This window comes from Sardina pilchardus, chromosome 18, assembly GCF_963854185.1.
Source record: "Sardina pilchardus chromosome 18, fSarPil1.1, whole genome shotgun sequence".
Classification (NCBI taxonomy): domain Eukaryota; kingdom Metazoa; phylum Chordata; class Actinopteri; order Clupeiformes; family Clupeidae; genus Sardina; species Sardina pilchardus.
The window spans coordinates 7,364,973-7,381,130 of NC_085011.1; the positions used below are offsets into that span (position 1 = coordinate 7,364,973).

The following is a 16,158-nucleotide window of genomic DNA, read 5'->3' on the forward strand; positions in this document are numbered from 1 at the left end:
TAGGGTACTCTCTCCTCCTGCCATGTATTTCTGAAGGTGCTTTAGGGTTATGAAATATTCATCCGTAAAACCCTCAGACAGACCAAACCAGTGGTACAGGACAAAGCCCCTCTTCACGGCAATGTTGTTGTTACAGTGTCTGAGCTGTAAGTGACTCTTTGAGCCGACTGCACTGCTGCCTGCCATAATAGTGGAGGATCAAACAAAGAGAGGGACGGACACTTTCTGTGTTTTTCCTTTTTGTTTTTACGCATTAGAAACATTTCCAAAAAAATCTCATATCATTACTGGACTCTTCAAGCACAGTATCATTCAAGTCATTCATACAAAAAAAAAAACTCTGACTGTATATTAGAAGTTTCTGAACGCATGGTTCAAGGCATGCTTATGATTTTGTTTTATTTGTCTGTTGTCTTCATTTCTTCCAGTGTTTGATTACCATGCTACATTAGTGAAGAAATCTCTTTCCTGACTGACCGTTATGAATGTCAAAGTCAAACAGAAGGGAAGCAAACTGACAATGAAGTGATGAAGTGACTGTTCAGTGTGAATGCACACTGCTCTACTCCACATCCTGTGAATTGTATTTGTATATATATGAAGTCGACATAATATCTGCTAATGTTTTTATGAGCTGAGCTGAACAAAATGTTTGGTCTACACGACTGGACCTTGGCAAGGTCAGTCTGTACTCAGGCTCTGTTGTTCACTGCTCACCCCTGCAATGCAAGTGCTCAACCAGCAGGGGGTTCTCTAGCCAATTTGAAATGGCTTCCGGTAACTGTGCCTGGGTGTGTGTTTTTGGCGGCTTGAGCTACGCACACTCTGCCAGTGGCTGGTTTCTGAGTAACTAATCTGTGTGTGTGATCAACGAGAGTGATTTGACTCAAATCATCTGAGGGCTCTGACATAGATTCACACATGTTTTGCTCTGAAGGTAACTGGAAGGGTTACACTGTGAACAAAAAAAGGGCAGACATTCACAAACAAGGCCTCATATATTGTCCTGGGCTAAATTAAATGAACCTCCAGACAGACAATCTCTCCTTTGACTTAACGGCAATGACTCCTAGAAGCACAAGGTCAGGTGTTGGTAGTGAGAAGCATTGCGTATGCTTGTGTGGACCTTAAGGTTAAGGCACCGTTAGGTAGTGAACCTCTGAGGCACTTTAGATATTGTTATATTTAGGGTGTGCATCAAAAGCTAAGAGATTTATTTATATAAATATAAATAAATATATATATATTTTTGGACATTTATTGTTCATGTCTTGTTGAGTATTTGTAAGTACTATTACAATGTATTGAATTTAAAGCAGTTTTATGTAAGGGTTTTTACTGGAAACTGGTAAAATTATTAAATGTAGTTTTGTTGCATCTCATATTGCTACATGTTCATTATTTCTACTTTGTCATTTTTGTTTGATATGGGGATTCCCATATTAGTTGTATATACTGTGAATAACATGCTCTGACTGCTCCACAAGACTCTGTTACATTGTTTGTATGTTTGAGAGCATAGCGACAGAATAAACACATTTTAAACAATGACAGATGTTTAGGATGATTCCATACGACTGCAGTCAAACTGGTTTTAATTGTAGCACGTAGACATGTAGATTAAGATGTCTTATCTATTCCAGGAAGGGTCTGAGTAACAAAACCCTCATTTAGTTGACAGGCAAAGTGCAAAGCCAGGCAACAGGCTAAATGTCTTGTCATACTGTACGTCATATGTGTGTCATATGAAACAACTGTGCTGACGAACTACTGTATATGCTTAGGATCTTATCCTTGGTGTTAAATTGGCAATTCAATTTGTAGTTCGACTTCGTTCGTTGCACATCGTTTAACTTAGTGCCCAAGGAGCTTTACGTTACAACCACATGAAAAGACGTGAAAGTGAAGAGTCAATATATTAATTCATCTCAACGAAAGTTTTTTTTTTAAGACATATAAAGTTTAAACAATCTGAGTAGCAATCTGCATCCAACACACAACATTTCTTACAGTCAAACCAACATCACTCCGTTAAAACACTGCAATGACGCTAAATATAATATCATTAGTAAAATACGGTAAATCTGAGGTGAGAAAAGAATATTTATACAGTATAGATAACATATCATTAATATTAACATCCATGTTACTGTTGAGGTTTTTACATTGTCTCATAGACAATAGCATCCTGTGAGAGCAATTCAGACAATTCACTGATGTTGCACATCCTATCAGTTAAGAAGTTGCCATAGCGGGAAGCTCGCCATCATCGTCCTCAATCCCCTGACTGCCAAAGCCGCTGTCCACCGTTGTGTCCACTGGAAAAGGAAGGGAGGAGAGGAACCGGTTAACGTCTGGACATGACAGCAATACTCCAAATGCTGTTCTAGATGCACACTAATGTACTAGATTCCGTTAATCAAGGCTTTCAGAGTCACTATAATAATGATGTGCACTGCAAAAGCGACGGTCCTAATGGACTTGAAGAACATGGTCGTGATGACTCCCTTTGCTGTCTGTGTGCAGTGTAATTAATTTTGTGCAGGCGTAGCTTTACGAGCATGATGGGATAAATGAAAGCGAGTGTGAATGTGTGTGTGTCAGAGAGAGAGATGAGCTGTGTGTGTGTGTGTGTGTGTGTGTGTGTGTGTGTGTGTGTGTGTGTGTGTGTGTGTGTGTGTGTGTGTGTGTGTGTGTGTGTGTGTGTGGTTGTGTGAGTGAGTGAGTGAGTGAGTGTGAGAGAGAGAGAGAGAGAGAGAGATGGACTGTGTGTGTGAGAGAGAGAGAGAGAGAGAGAGAGAGAGAGAGATGGACTGTGTGTGTGTGTGTGTATACGAAGCCCATACCTGTGCTCTGTTTATCTTCTCGGACCTGTGTCTGTCTCAGTAGTCTCACCCCCTCATTTATACCCAAAGTCTGCAGGGCCTCCACCAATCCCTCAACTGCACCTCCAGCCAGCTAGACACACACACACACACACACACACAGACACACACACACACACACACACACACACACACACACACACAGAAAATTAAGCATTACAAACATGTCAAACCTCTTAGACAGGCATACAAACACAAATACAAATTTTCAAAAAAAAAAAAGAAGAAGAAGAAGGCCCCTTTCACTCACCTGGTAATTCTCTAGAAGGTTCTGACACGGTGATGGACTCTCCTGGTACAGGTGGGCCAAGGTGAGCATGCCCAGTTTCTCCGCCAGCTCCTTCCAGGGCACCCGGCTCTGGTCGAGGAGACCGCACAGCTTCTCCATCATCTCCCCATCTAGCGGCTGACCGCTCCCTGCATCAGAGAGTTGGAATTAGAGTCAGGATTAGGGGGGAGATACCAGACACTTCCATTTAAAGGCATTGGAATACGGCGGAGCGATTGACTGCTGGAGATGTTTTGCTCACCGCTTTCCTCTGTGTTTTGGTTGGGTCTCTTGGTGGTGTGGGGACTAGTCTGAGGCCTGGACATGCTGTCGAGAATCTTTCTCACCTGGAGAGAGTTCAATAAAAGCTCATTCATTAGTCTCAGACTGGTAGGAAGTCCACTGAATGCCAGTCTTAAAGGGATAATCCGGAGTGAAATGCACTTTAGATCAATTTTTCGGACTATTGGGAGTACATACGTTGAGTTGACACCAAAATCATGTCATTCGGATGTATTTTGAGAAAGTTCGAGCTCACCGTTTTTAGCCAAAACTCGTTAGCCTGGAAGTGACTCGGGCATGTCCTTTCGCCGCTACAAAACGCTATTTTTATACCTCTTCTACTGTTCCAAACAACACTACACTTACGTGGTAGTGAGTAGAGGGTCCCTAAAGCCAAACCGAAGTATCCCCACGTCTTTATGTGGTCGGATAGAGAGTCCAGAATAAATTTAATCGAGTCAGTACCTTTCTGGAAATGTCGCAGCTGCAGCTAGCAACGTTTTAACAACACTTTATTAACATTTCCGGAAAGGTACGGACTCGATTAAATTAATTCTGGACTCTCTATCCGACCACATAAAGACGTGGGGATACTTCGGTTTGGCTTTAGGGATCCTCTACTCACTACCACGTAAGTGTAGTGTTGTTTGGAACAGTAGAAGAGGTATAAAAATAGCGTTTTGTAGCGGCGAAAGGACATGCCCGAGTCACTTCCAGGCTAACGAGTTTTGGCTAAAAACGGTGAGCTTGAACTTTCTCAAAATACATCCGAATGACATGATTTTGGTGTCAACTCAACGTATGTACTCCCAATAGTCCGAAAAATTGATCCAAAGTGCATTTCACTCCGGATTATCCCTTTAATGTCTACTATGGTATACAGATAGAAAAGCTCTGATTATGTACTGTATTATACAGTATATAGTGTATGCTTGCATGAACTGGACCTCAAATTGCTTTGACTAAAATACTCTGAAAACCTTTCAAGTAGTTATGAAAGTGTGACCACAGGCAGGATTACCTTTTGACATTTGGCCAGGTCAAATGGTTTGTGTCCCCCTGCTGGTCTTTTGCGTGGGTTTATTTGGATTCGTTCCAGGGAGGACGACACTGCTTGGACCTGTCCACCAATATCCTCCTCAGTCTGTCTGCTGTCTGCTGGTCTCAGGCGTCTGTCCTCCTCATCCTCGTCAGAGGAAGAGGAACTGAAGAAGAGTGGCTCGTCATTCTCCAGGCTTTTGTTGGCACCTGCAAGAGTACACAGTTGTATTTCTTTTCCAGTCTAAGGCTGCCCAACACACAACGCTTTCGGTCTTACTCAGCTGTTCCTGTCTAAAGCTTGAAGCAAAATTATGCAAATCACAACTAACCGACATCAAGTTGCAGGTTAGGAACTTCAAGTTACTACACTTAATAGTCTTAAGAAATTATCAAGCTAGTTAGTCAGCTTGTCAAGTTCCTTATCTCCTGTGGGAAAGCACCTTTCAAAGAGTCACAGATGCCTTCAAAGTTTAAAAACAGCACAGACATGACTACAAGCAAAACTGTCAAGTATCTCACCTGCAGCGATAAGCATGGAACAGAGAGGAGGGGAGCCCTGACTAGCAGCCAGGTGGAGGGGACTGTTTCCGCCAAACGTACAAACATTCACATCTGCCTTCAGCTGGAGGGAAAGAATGGACAAACCATTAGGACAGGTCAGGACAGGACAGGAGAGGAGGAGAGGAGAGGAGAGGAGAGGAGAGGAGAGGAGAGGAGAAGAGAAGAGAAGAGAAGAGAAGAGAAGAGAGGACAGGAGAGGACAGGACAGGACAGGACAGGACAGGACAGGAGAGGAGAGGAGAGGAAAGGAGAGAAGAGGAGAGGAGAGGAGAGGAGAGGAGAGGAGAGGAGAGGATAAAGGAGAGGGGAGGAGAGGAGAGGAGAGGAGAGGAGAGGATAGAGGAGAGGAGAGGATAAAGGAGAGGAGAGTGAGGGGGTGCTTGTGAAACAGAGGTAACTGAAAGTATGATCTGGCTTGCTCACATTGTGGCGGGAGCATACACTCATTCTGAAATTCTTCTGAAAATCTCTCTGACGTACAAACGTCTCTCAGGTTATAATAACACAACTATCTAAATAACTGAATTCAAATGACCTCATTGTGCACATTTGAACTGTGCCCTCAAATAGAAACTGCTGTCAGATAGAAAACCTTGTATCTCCAAATCCATTCATTTTCGGGAATTTAAACAAAATTTTTGAAGTAATCCAAACTTGCGTCATCAAATTAAAAACACTTGGAAATACAAGGTTTCCACCCGACAGCAGCGATTTGCTATTAGGTTCTGGATGCACAGACTGTTATCTTTGGTATCACAACTCTTTGACTTAACTGTTGATTTGTCATTTCTGCCACTTCTCATTTCATATAATGACTCATCATCAGACCCATGTAGGCATCGCTAAGGATTTGGCTTTGAAACAAAGCTAAACTAACCCAATGTTGAATGAGGTGAAGGTTCATGCTCCAGCTTTCATGAAGTACCTTACGGCTAACACCCTTTCAATAATGTAGCACATTGTTCCGTGGGTTGTGGAGCATAGGCTACAAGAGTGTGGCAAAGTAGATGAGCCCAGTACCTCGGTGAGGAGCGTGCAGGCCACTTTGAAGAGGTTCTCCTTGACGGCCAGGTGCAAGGCGGTGCAGCCACTCTTCTGCTCCTGAGCGTTGATCTTGGACCCCGACTCGACCAGGAGTCGGAGGCAACGCTCGCCCCCTCTCCTCACAGCCAGGTGCAGAGGGTAGAGGCCTGGGAGTGGAGAGAGAGAGAGAGAGAGACGGCCAGTGGATGAGTAAAGTTTCACACACATGCTGGAGCTATCCATCTATCTTATAGCACATGGAATTGAACACCTTACCTGTGTGTATCTGGAAAGATCCCTAGGCTATTATGTTTCTATCTTATTACTATTTCATGTAGATATGGTCCTTTTTTGAGGCTACATGCAACAGCAGAAAACTCACACCGCCTATCAGGGTCCCACTCTCACTCTCTCACACACACAACGGAGACTGATCTCTATAGCCTACCTGAATCAGAACAATCCAAGATTGTTGCAGCACAGAATGACAGTTTAGCTCAGTGTTCACTAAAGTTTTAGCACACACAGTGCAAATTAGGTTCACTAAGACGTTGTTTTTGATGAACACAACTAAGTCACGGAGATACAGTTCCTTAGCCAGGCAAAGTTGTCAGCCGTTAGCAAAATGCCTAAGCGGTGAGGTAGGCCTGAAAAAAACAGCTGGGTCTCTACACTCGTGGACACTACTCGCGGTCACAGTTAACATTAGGCTATTAATTCATCAGCTGTGCTGCCTGCCAGGAACCCAACTGCCCTCTCTGTCACTGTACTCAGATCTGTGACAGGTCATCAGCTCCAAGTGCACTCTCCTTCTCTCTCTCTCTCTCTCTCACCTGAGAAGTCAGCTGTGTTGACCAGGTGGGCGTGCCTCTCGCCTAGGTGTGAGAGCAGGAGGCGGAGCGTGACTTCGTCCCCGGCATGGGCGGCCAGGTGGACAACAGTACGTCCGTCCCGGTCCAGGAGCGAAGGGTCCGCCCCGACCCTCATCAGCACCTCCACTACCTTCAGCTGGCGGGTAATCACAGCCAGGTGCAGCGGCGACTGGCCAGAGAGAGAGAGAGAGAGAGAGAGAGAGAGAGAGAGAGAGAGAGAGATAAGGAGGGATTAGACATACATAACAACATTAGACTACATAACAACACTCAATAACAACAATTAGACTACATGACAACACTCGACAGCTGTATTTGTTATGCGTTTTTTATACCCCAAAAGATGATGCTACGATTTGCTATATGTGGAGAACTGGGACAAGTATTTGTGGTATACTCTGCCTTTGTCAATCCATTTGTTATCAGAGTATTAATGAGAGCGTTTATGAGAAACGTCCTTTTTACCCTGTTTTTGTTTTGTAAAATACACCTCTGTGAACTGTGTGGGCTGCCACACTTAGACTAAAAGCACGCGCCCATGAATATGTCAACACGCAAACATGTTATGAAACCAAAAGATGGCATTTAATGAACTGGTGTTTTTCAATTGAGTTAGCTAATGGAATTATATGTGCAGTGCACAGTAAAAAAAAAAGGCGGGAGGACTGGTGAACGAGCAGAGGGACTGTCTGTTTCGGAGTGTGTCCTCACCTGCCCCAGGTGGTTGAGTCTGTTGATGATGTTCTGTTGCGGGATGTTAACAATGGAGTGGAGCAGCTGCTGCACTACCGCCGGCTGCTGGTGGATAACAGCCAGGTGCAGGGGCCTGGGGCCGCAAACCACAACACAAACAACAACAACAACAACAATGGTCAACAACAACACAACAAATACCAAAAACAAAAAAAATCTGCACATCGAACAAAAGTCGCACAGGCGGAAGAGAAGGTGAAGAGGTGTTCGCGAAGACTGGACTCACGTGTCTCCGTTCTCGTCCTGCACCCCGCACAGGTGTCTCTGCACGGCCAGTAGGGGGCGCACGTCCCCGCTGCTGCAGTACTCCAGGAGAGCGCGGGCCGTGCGCTTGGCCGAGTACGTGGCTCTGTTCTGCAGGACCGCAGCTGCACGACACAGGGGAGGAACAGCACAGACTCAGTGTCAGTGACAGCAAACATGTCATGTACAATTATCATGTGAACCGTGAAAAACATATTTTCCCCTATCCCCCAAGATCACTTTACTATAACGCCAAGCTATGATAATGGCATCATACAGTGAAAGAGGTGTAAATAACTTATGGAATAAGGAAATACATAAGGAAACAAAAACCATCTCATGTGTACACACACACACACACAAAAAACCCCATCCTATATGTAAAGTATGTCAACTATTTCAGTGTACAAGGAAGTAATGTAAGTCTCAACTCAAGGACATAGTAAACAATTTTGCAAAAATCCATGTTCCGTAGCTAACTGAGACCAGCCCAGCTGTGGCATGCCCCAGAACCTGTCTGTGTGCCGTGGAAGCTTACCGATCTGGAGGAGCTGCTGCTGCACTGGATTGGGTGATGGGCCGCTGGCTCCCGCTGCCGATGTTGGCGTCCCAGAGGAAGCGGACATGTGCAGCACTCCGCCGCCGCCGAACCCTCCGCACCCGTAGGAGCCCGAGCCGTCCATGCCGTAGCGGTAGAAGCCTGCAGAGTTTGGCCAGACATCAAAAGTAAGCGTCTGTTCAAAAATGTACTTTGTGTATTTCTAAGTGACGCATAGCAGAGAGCTCGGACGAGCTTCACAAGCACGCAGCCTGCAGAGGGATAAAAGTCAATATTCACTATGTTTTTCGGGCTACATGGAACTGATGGTGGTGGTGGTGGTGATGGTGAGGTGATCTAGGTTCTGGTAGAACACCAGAAGGCTGTTGTGAGTACAATGAAATAGGTTCCTGCCATTGTGCCCCAGAGCAACTTGCTCCATAAGGACTGTCCCTGCAGTGAGTTCACTGTAACACTGTGTTCAAACCGGATGCAATGCGAGCAAACAATGGAGTGTCCTGACTGCATCAACGCATTCTCGCGATGCAACAATGCACCTCAAACGTTTTGAGAGAACTTTTGTCGGACACCCCGTTTCTATTTTATTTCTGTCAGTCACGCTGCTTTGCTATTTTGAATGAGAAATAAGAATATAAGTGCATCTTTTTAACGGATTCAGTGTAGACAATCAGTCGCGATTGACCGCCGCTCGCCTAGATCCTGTTAAGACATACAGTAGTGTCTCTGGATAAGACTCTGAACAAGAGCCTCAATTGACAACATTACAATGTAATGTAATGTTTGTAGTAAAAAAAAAAAAACCTGCTGACCTGCTCCACCTCCCATGCCTCCTGAACCTGGGCCTCCACCTGGGCCTCCAAATCCCCCGGCTCCTCTCCCTGAACCGCCTGCCCCACCCTGGGGCCCAGGCCATGAGTCAAAGTGCGGGTGAGGAAGGGACTTTTGCCGTTTCCGTTGGACTTCCTCTTTATCTGAACAACACAGATGAAGCAGAGATAAAGAAAGAGAAAGAAAAGAAGAATGTGACAAAATGAGATCAGACTGACGTTTGAATGCCCACGGATGACTATATTTGACACCAGCTTTAGCTTCTATATTACTAGATCACAGCCAGGGAAAGTGGAAGTTGTGCTGAAATTTACCTGGAACATGAGGCACATAGGTGAACTGTTTGGGCTCACTGCTGTCTCCTCCTTTCTTCCTCTTCAGCTGTATGAACACTGTAACTGGTCTTTCAATCTCTGCGCTGTGGTACGGTGGAGTCTTAAACACAATGGCGTACTGCAAGCGAATAAAGGAGACAGACATAAATAAATTATACTGAGAATGACACTGAATGGAAACCAACAGTCAGAAAACCGCTAAAAGCTAGATACAGGAAGTCTAACTGTGCACTGCTCTATGCTGTGGTTAATTCCTAGATTCTATAAATGTGAACTGAAACAAATTGAGTTGATATCACCTGCTCTTGCACTTTTATCCTGTTATTATTGCCATGTGACTGAGAACTGAGACACTTAATATGCAACAGCAGCAACTAGGATTGTAACGGTACAAGATGTTTGATATGGTATGATAACCAGTTCAGAAAATATCAGTTTCAAGGTGTCACAGTGCATATTTATCTATAGTGTTTGTCTGTGCTGTATGTCAGAGGTTACCAAACAACACAGGTACACAGAATTAGCAACAAACTGCAGAAGCATTGATGTAAGCAGGTCACAGCTGACAAACTCTTCAGAGAATGAGATTTACAGGTATGCAAAACATCAGAAGACTAACCACGAAAAACAGATCTAATCACATACAGTACGCTTGTTGACATTGATTCTGACACAGATTGCAGGCCTATCAAATAATTATAAATAATTGCATAAGTTTATAGGAAGAAAACAGCTTCTTAAAACAACAGTGTCTGTCTGGACCACTGATTAAGTTGAATACTCAAATCAAAGTTGACGGTTGGAAAAAAATCTATTCATATGCTTTTGTACAAGACGTTAACATACAGATGATAAAAACAGAATTTAAAAAGCAGGTCAATCACCGATCACTGAATCCCTGTCAGAATCAATATTATCGCTTGACAAGCAGATGTAATCAGACCTGTCTTTCGGTTTAGCCGTGAAGTTCATTAACCTCATTAATCACAAAGACATTACAGAGGTGAAGAGAGCAGCAGGTGATGGGCTGCCTGACAGCCATACACCAAAAACGAGCTGCTTCCACACACCTGTTTGTGCACATCTGTGGGAGAGAAGTCTCCATAGGCCTCCCAACCCCCTTCGTCATCTTCCTCAAAGAAGCGAATGTCAATGTCATCTGGAGGTAACAAACACAAGCAGATCAGTATGAGCTCTTTCACAGGGAATCGTTTTCTTGTCAGAAATTTTGAAAATTGTGAATTTAAAGTGTTGAAAGGAAGTATATTTCACGGACTAAAACTCGCTCACCTTTTTGTACTTTATCACAAAGCAGAAATATTTCATCACCACCCAACACTGTGCCACAGGTCTTATCCATACGTGAGATCTTCAAGTTTGAGGCATTGGGTGATTCTGGGTGAATAATAAAAAAAAGACAACGTTAGCGTTGCTAAAAGCCTTGACAATGACAAGTCAGTCTGCTTATGCAAAATTTTGACATGAAAGAAATAACCTGTCCATTAGAAGCACTAGATTTATTACAACTATATTAGAATATTGTGTTGTTTAAAATTATGAAAATGGAACAATATGCAACTGCATGGTAAGAACAGTACAATACAACAGCATAAGAAATACAGAGGAATTGCTGTTTCTTTATGTTGGGAGCTAGACTCACTGCTGTCATATATGGCATTGGAAATGACAGGCTTCAGGGCTCTGGTAAATGCCCCTGTGCTGTCCTGGAGGTACGCTGTGAACTTCAGCCGCACAATGTTGAGATCCATGGACTTGCTCAGGTCTTTGGCCTCGTTACAAATAGCCTGCTCATCTGCATCTGTGAGCGTGAGACAGAGAGGAGAAGACAGAAGATATGAGGAACAAGGAAGGAGGAAATACTGTACATTTAGCACACTTACAGCCTAGGGCAGCTGATCACATTCCTTACACAACAACTTAACACAACAACCATGAACAGAAGTTGGAATAAGCATTAACTGTGTACATATTAGGATAATAGTGTACTACCGTAATCATTCACTGACCACCAATAATTCACTGGTCAAATGTTATATTCAGTCATTACCTGTGATTGGAAAATAGTCATAGTGCACTACGTAATAAATAAGGTGTAGATGGTGTTTATTCACTTTGTAGTGCACTATGGTGCATGTGTGGATGTTCTGAACACAGGTATGGTCAGTGCAGGTATGACAGTAGTGACTGATGGTAGTCTCTTACCACTGAAATGGTAGGTTGACTCCCTCTGCCTTCTCCTCTCCTCTCTCAGCCTCTTGATCAGCACCTCCATGACGCCCCGTTTGGTGACGTGCAAAATACCCAAATTACTGAACCTGGACACACACACACAGACAGAGATGGCACAAAAGCAGAGTGAAAAATAGAATAGCTGGAGTTTGATGAAGATGGAATGAAATACGCAGGTCTATTCTCAAAATAAGCCCTGACATCATCTTTGTCAGGCAGGCACTGTAGGCAAGGACCTGAGGGACACTCACTGTGCCTGGAGGTCATTGGGTCCGACGTCCACCATGCAGGTCCCATTGGCCTCGTTGCACTGCCTCCCCACCAGACTGTGAGCGTGGACACGCGGAGGGTCAGTGTGTGTCACCAGCTGCACCTCCACTCGAGCATGACCCACGTAGTTACACACCTGCGTTGGCAAAGCAGGAGCTTGTTAAAGAGGCCTCAGTATGGAGCCTAGATTACCACTAAAGTAGCCTAATCTTCTGCCATCTGTCAGTATTGTGTGCAGTATGTAGCCTTTTTTCACAACCACCACTCTCCCAACCACATACACACACACACACACACACACACACACACACACACACACGCATGGGCTGACCTTGACGGTGGGGTATGTCCTTCTGTTTCTTTCACTGGACGCTCCAGGCAGCCCTCCATGCGATGGTCCCTCACATTCATATCGGAAGCGAAAGCCTCGCTGACAACACACAGAGGACATGTGAATGGGGGAATGCCATAAAACACATGGCAATTTCATCATTACACCATGTCAAACCACAGGTCTAATCTTGGATCAACAAGAAACACCAGCTTTCAAGATCAGACAGACACTGATGAGATGTATTGCTCATACTAGCATATGCGTACAAAATGTTAAAACATAAAATTACCTGTTTTGGTTCCTCTATGATTTGTAAATAGGGTCCATCAACTTAAAAAAAAAAGAAAGAGTCTCTTATGAATATATACTTAAGGATAAATAGAAAATAGAAAAAGGAAACAAGAAATGCTTGACTTGGTTTAAACAATAAACTGTGTCTTGAAATTACTGCTAGTCTGGATGTGACACACATTTCCTCAGTACAGATTACACATTAGAATCTGGGACTCCTGCCTCACCTGTTTCAATGGCATAAGGTTCACTCTTTATGTCTAAATGTGGCATGAAGGCATTTTCTATGTAACTGCTGCTGTCCTCAATGGAACTGTAGACCAACTGTAGAGACAGAATATAAGAGAAATCAGTCAGGCCAGTACATTTGTTAATCAATGAAGTGATGTAAACAAACATGGCTGAGCTTCAACACTGCGTAACCCTGACAGAGAGACATCCTACAACTCCACCACCATGGCCATTATCCACAAATATAACATTGTTTATAAAAAAGTAACTTACCTCACTCTCTAGCATTTTCAAGCCATACTGGGAATCGTCCATTCTGAAACAGAGAAGAAGGTAAACATACGAAAACAGAACTAACACTGGTCTAAGATGTGTCTCAGAAACAGAGAAGACATCTGCCTCTGACACAGGCACTGAGGCAAGTTGAAGATTAGCTTGCGGAAGCTGCGTTTCCTAAGTACACAGCACCAGGAGCACGTACGATAGTCAGCTAAAACTCATGCTAAGCTGTCTTAGTCTTTTCCCAGACTCATCCTGACACTACAAAGAAAAACAACACGTCAGAACACAGACAAAGACGGTGTTGGTGTTCGAGAAATGACAAAAGCAAAGTTGCTTTCACTTTCAGATGGCTACACGATGGCTGTTGTTGCTGCCCCTTGCTCTCTGTCTCGCTCCCTCTCTGTCGCCCTCTCTCTCTCTCTCTGTGTCTGACTCTCTCTACCTCCCCCTCCCTCCACCCTGCTTGCTCATGTTACTTCCAGGAAGTGGACTGCAGAAAAAAAGGAAAGCCCCGTGAATACCAACTCAGTACTGCCACTGATGTCAGAGTGAGAAATGCATGCCAGTGCTCTCATTCTACATCACCGAGAACAGATTCATTCTGAAGTGTGACCTCCATACAATTATTTCATAATTAGTTTTGTTTTGTTCTTCCCACTAGAGGGAAATGTCTATTGAGGAAGCATTATTGAAAGACCTTGGATGGCTGAGATGTATAGGTAATTGTTTGAAAAGAATTTCTGATCAAACTGAAACACGCACACACACACTCCCTCTCTCTATATGTAGGCTAGTGTAATTACACAGCCTCAAAATCACTCTAAAGCACATTCCTGCCAGCAGTGACATGGAATACCCCAAAGGGGTTCACGGGATTGCCCCAAATCATATGTTCTACCCCCTTTTGCTCAATACAGTCAACAGCTTCCTGTGTTCTGTTCTTAGTTATGTAGAGAGTGGGGTGACAGAGACATTTCTTATCTCAAACACTATCCCAATGAATTGTGAAATTGGCTGTCATAATGTAACCTCGTTCTTTTTGACAATGACAATGACAATGCAACCCAAAGCTACAGTAGCCTTGGGTGGCATTGCGCAAGACTTTCATTCATGAACTGGTGACAGGAACAAGGGGTGGTTTCGCAAAAGTGATGACAAATACTCATATGCATATCAACAGTTCATGCTCTAAGGTGAAGTATGAAAATTACTATCTATAGGACCAAAAACGTTGGGCTAATGTAGGCTATAACATATTTCTGAAACAAAAATAACAGCATGACACATGTCACAAGTATCAAACTTTGAGACATCAATTTCTGGCTTTTTTCAAGCATTGTCACAGGAAGTTAAGACATGTCTAAAAGATGTCTAACATAATGACAATATGCCATTCAGTCATATAATCATCTATTAAGTAATGACACATTTTATAAATGTATTCAAGGTCTGCAGTTTTCCACCCACAGACACAGTTGACAAACCGTCTGTGTCAACAAAGTCAGGCTACATAACTTCACACAGTAATTCAACAATTTCCTCTGGATCTTCAATAGGACTGCCAAAATTATTAAATGTGTGCCTGATACACCCTTGACCTAGGCCTAAGTTAAAAGCTAATCTAATTTAAAGTGCCACAACAGTTTTGCATACGATTTACATTGACAAGCACGTAGCCTACCTCAGTCCTCCCGACATGCCGTTTGCAACAGGGTCATCGGCTCTTATTTTGCTCTGCAACTGCTAACAAAACGTTTATAGATCAGTCAGGTACTGTTATTTCCCATGGATGTAATTCCCCCTTTTCCCCTTAGCAATAAGGCGAGCAAAGTCACCACGCTTTTAGGTAGCCTGCCCAAAACGCAAAACTCCTCCAAGGGAATTTCCAGATAAGTGTGCATCCTGCTTTAAGCGCTTATCAAAGTTTTGCGTTTTTCACATAATAAATTACATAATGTACCCATAGGCTACATTTGCATACTTTCATTCACTAAGTTCCAGATAACACAGGGATCTGTGAATGAAATAATGTTTTAACAAGCAAGATTCATCTGTCCATTAAGGAGCGTACAAATCGCAGATAATGCACAAAAGAGCATGTAGCCTTCTTGTTCAAATAGTGATCTTGAAATGCAAACACGTTATATCGAATAAGGTGACATTTTCATTAGGCTGTCATAAGATATATTCAAATAATGGTGCTGTCTTACTTCTAGGTGTGAAGTCCAGATGTTGGTCATTACCAGCAGACACTTGCGAAACAGAAATAAACAAAGACCAAAAAATATAGAGTAGGCCTAGCCTAAACGAAGCTAATGGCTTCGTATCACAAATCCTGAATGCTGTAGAATGAAGACAAATTTCAGGTACTGTTTGTATTCCAAAAGACAATCCCAGTGTTTACTCAGCGAAGCAACTCTCCACAACATGAGTTGCTCACTAACATCTGGAAAGCCCCGGACTGCTAGGGGAATTCCGCAAGCGCATGGCCATGTCACCAACTGCGATTGGAGCACACTGTCAAGTCCCACCCACCTGTCAACTCAGCGTCAACTGGGCCTATAGGTGGCGGCTGTCAGATGTAGGCTATGCTCGTTTCTGTAATTTAGTTTAATTGATCTAAGAATTCAAAGGACAAGACATACTATAATTTGACGTCACTACTGACTCTTTACAACAACTGATTTAAGAATGTTATTTTCGTCGGCTCAGAATAGCAAAACGTTGTTTGAGCTCAGTCAGAAATGCATAAAATATAAAGGAATTGACAGGCCTTGTCTCACCTCTCAAAATGTACAATAACGCCATGATCTAACCTATTCTGCTCATAAATATTTTTTGAGGTATAGC

The 16,158-nt window shown here is 43.4% G+C and overlaps 1 protein-coding gene across 2 annotated transcripts; it reads right to left on the reverse strand.

Annotated features, from left to right (window-relative positions):
• Positions 1–1,918: 1,918 nt before the first annotated feature.
• Positions 1,919–15,763, reverse strand: nfkb2 (nuclear factor of kappa light polypeptide gene enhancer in B-cells 2 (p49/p100)). Of its 2 annotated transcripts, none has more exons than XM_062519217.1 (24): positions 15,519–15,763; positions 14,990–15,048; positions 13,300–13,342; positions 13,023–13,119; positions 12,794–12,834; positions 12,502–12,600; positions 12,152–12,306; positions 11,874–11,986; positions 11,311–11,469; positions 10,941–11,045; positions 10,721–10,809; positions 9,630–9,768; positions 9,297–9,458; positions 8,467–8,628; positions 7,912–8,053; positions 7,644–7,758; positions 6,894–7,101; positions 6,058–6,227; positions 4,996–5,098; positions 4,457–4,683; positions 3,416–3,500; positions 3,136–3,302; positions 2,847–2,958; positions 1,919–2,318 (listed from the first exon to the last, which is right to left on the reverse strand). In XM_062519217.1, the coding sequence occupies exons 1-24, from the start codon at positions 15,546–15,548 to the stop codon at positions 2,236–2,238; spliced, it is 2,865 nt and encodes a 954-aa protein (XP_062375201.1). In that variant the 5' UTR covers positions 15,549–15,763; the 3' UTR covers positions 1,919–2,235. The 2 variants fall into 2 exon arrangements, with proteins under 2 accessions (XP_062375201.1, XP_062375200.1); XM_062519216.1 differs by having other exon boundaries at positions 14,990–15,051; positions 15,519–15,762.
• Between the last annotated feature and the right edge of the window lie 395 nt (positions 15,764–16,158).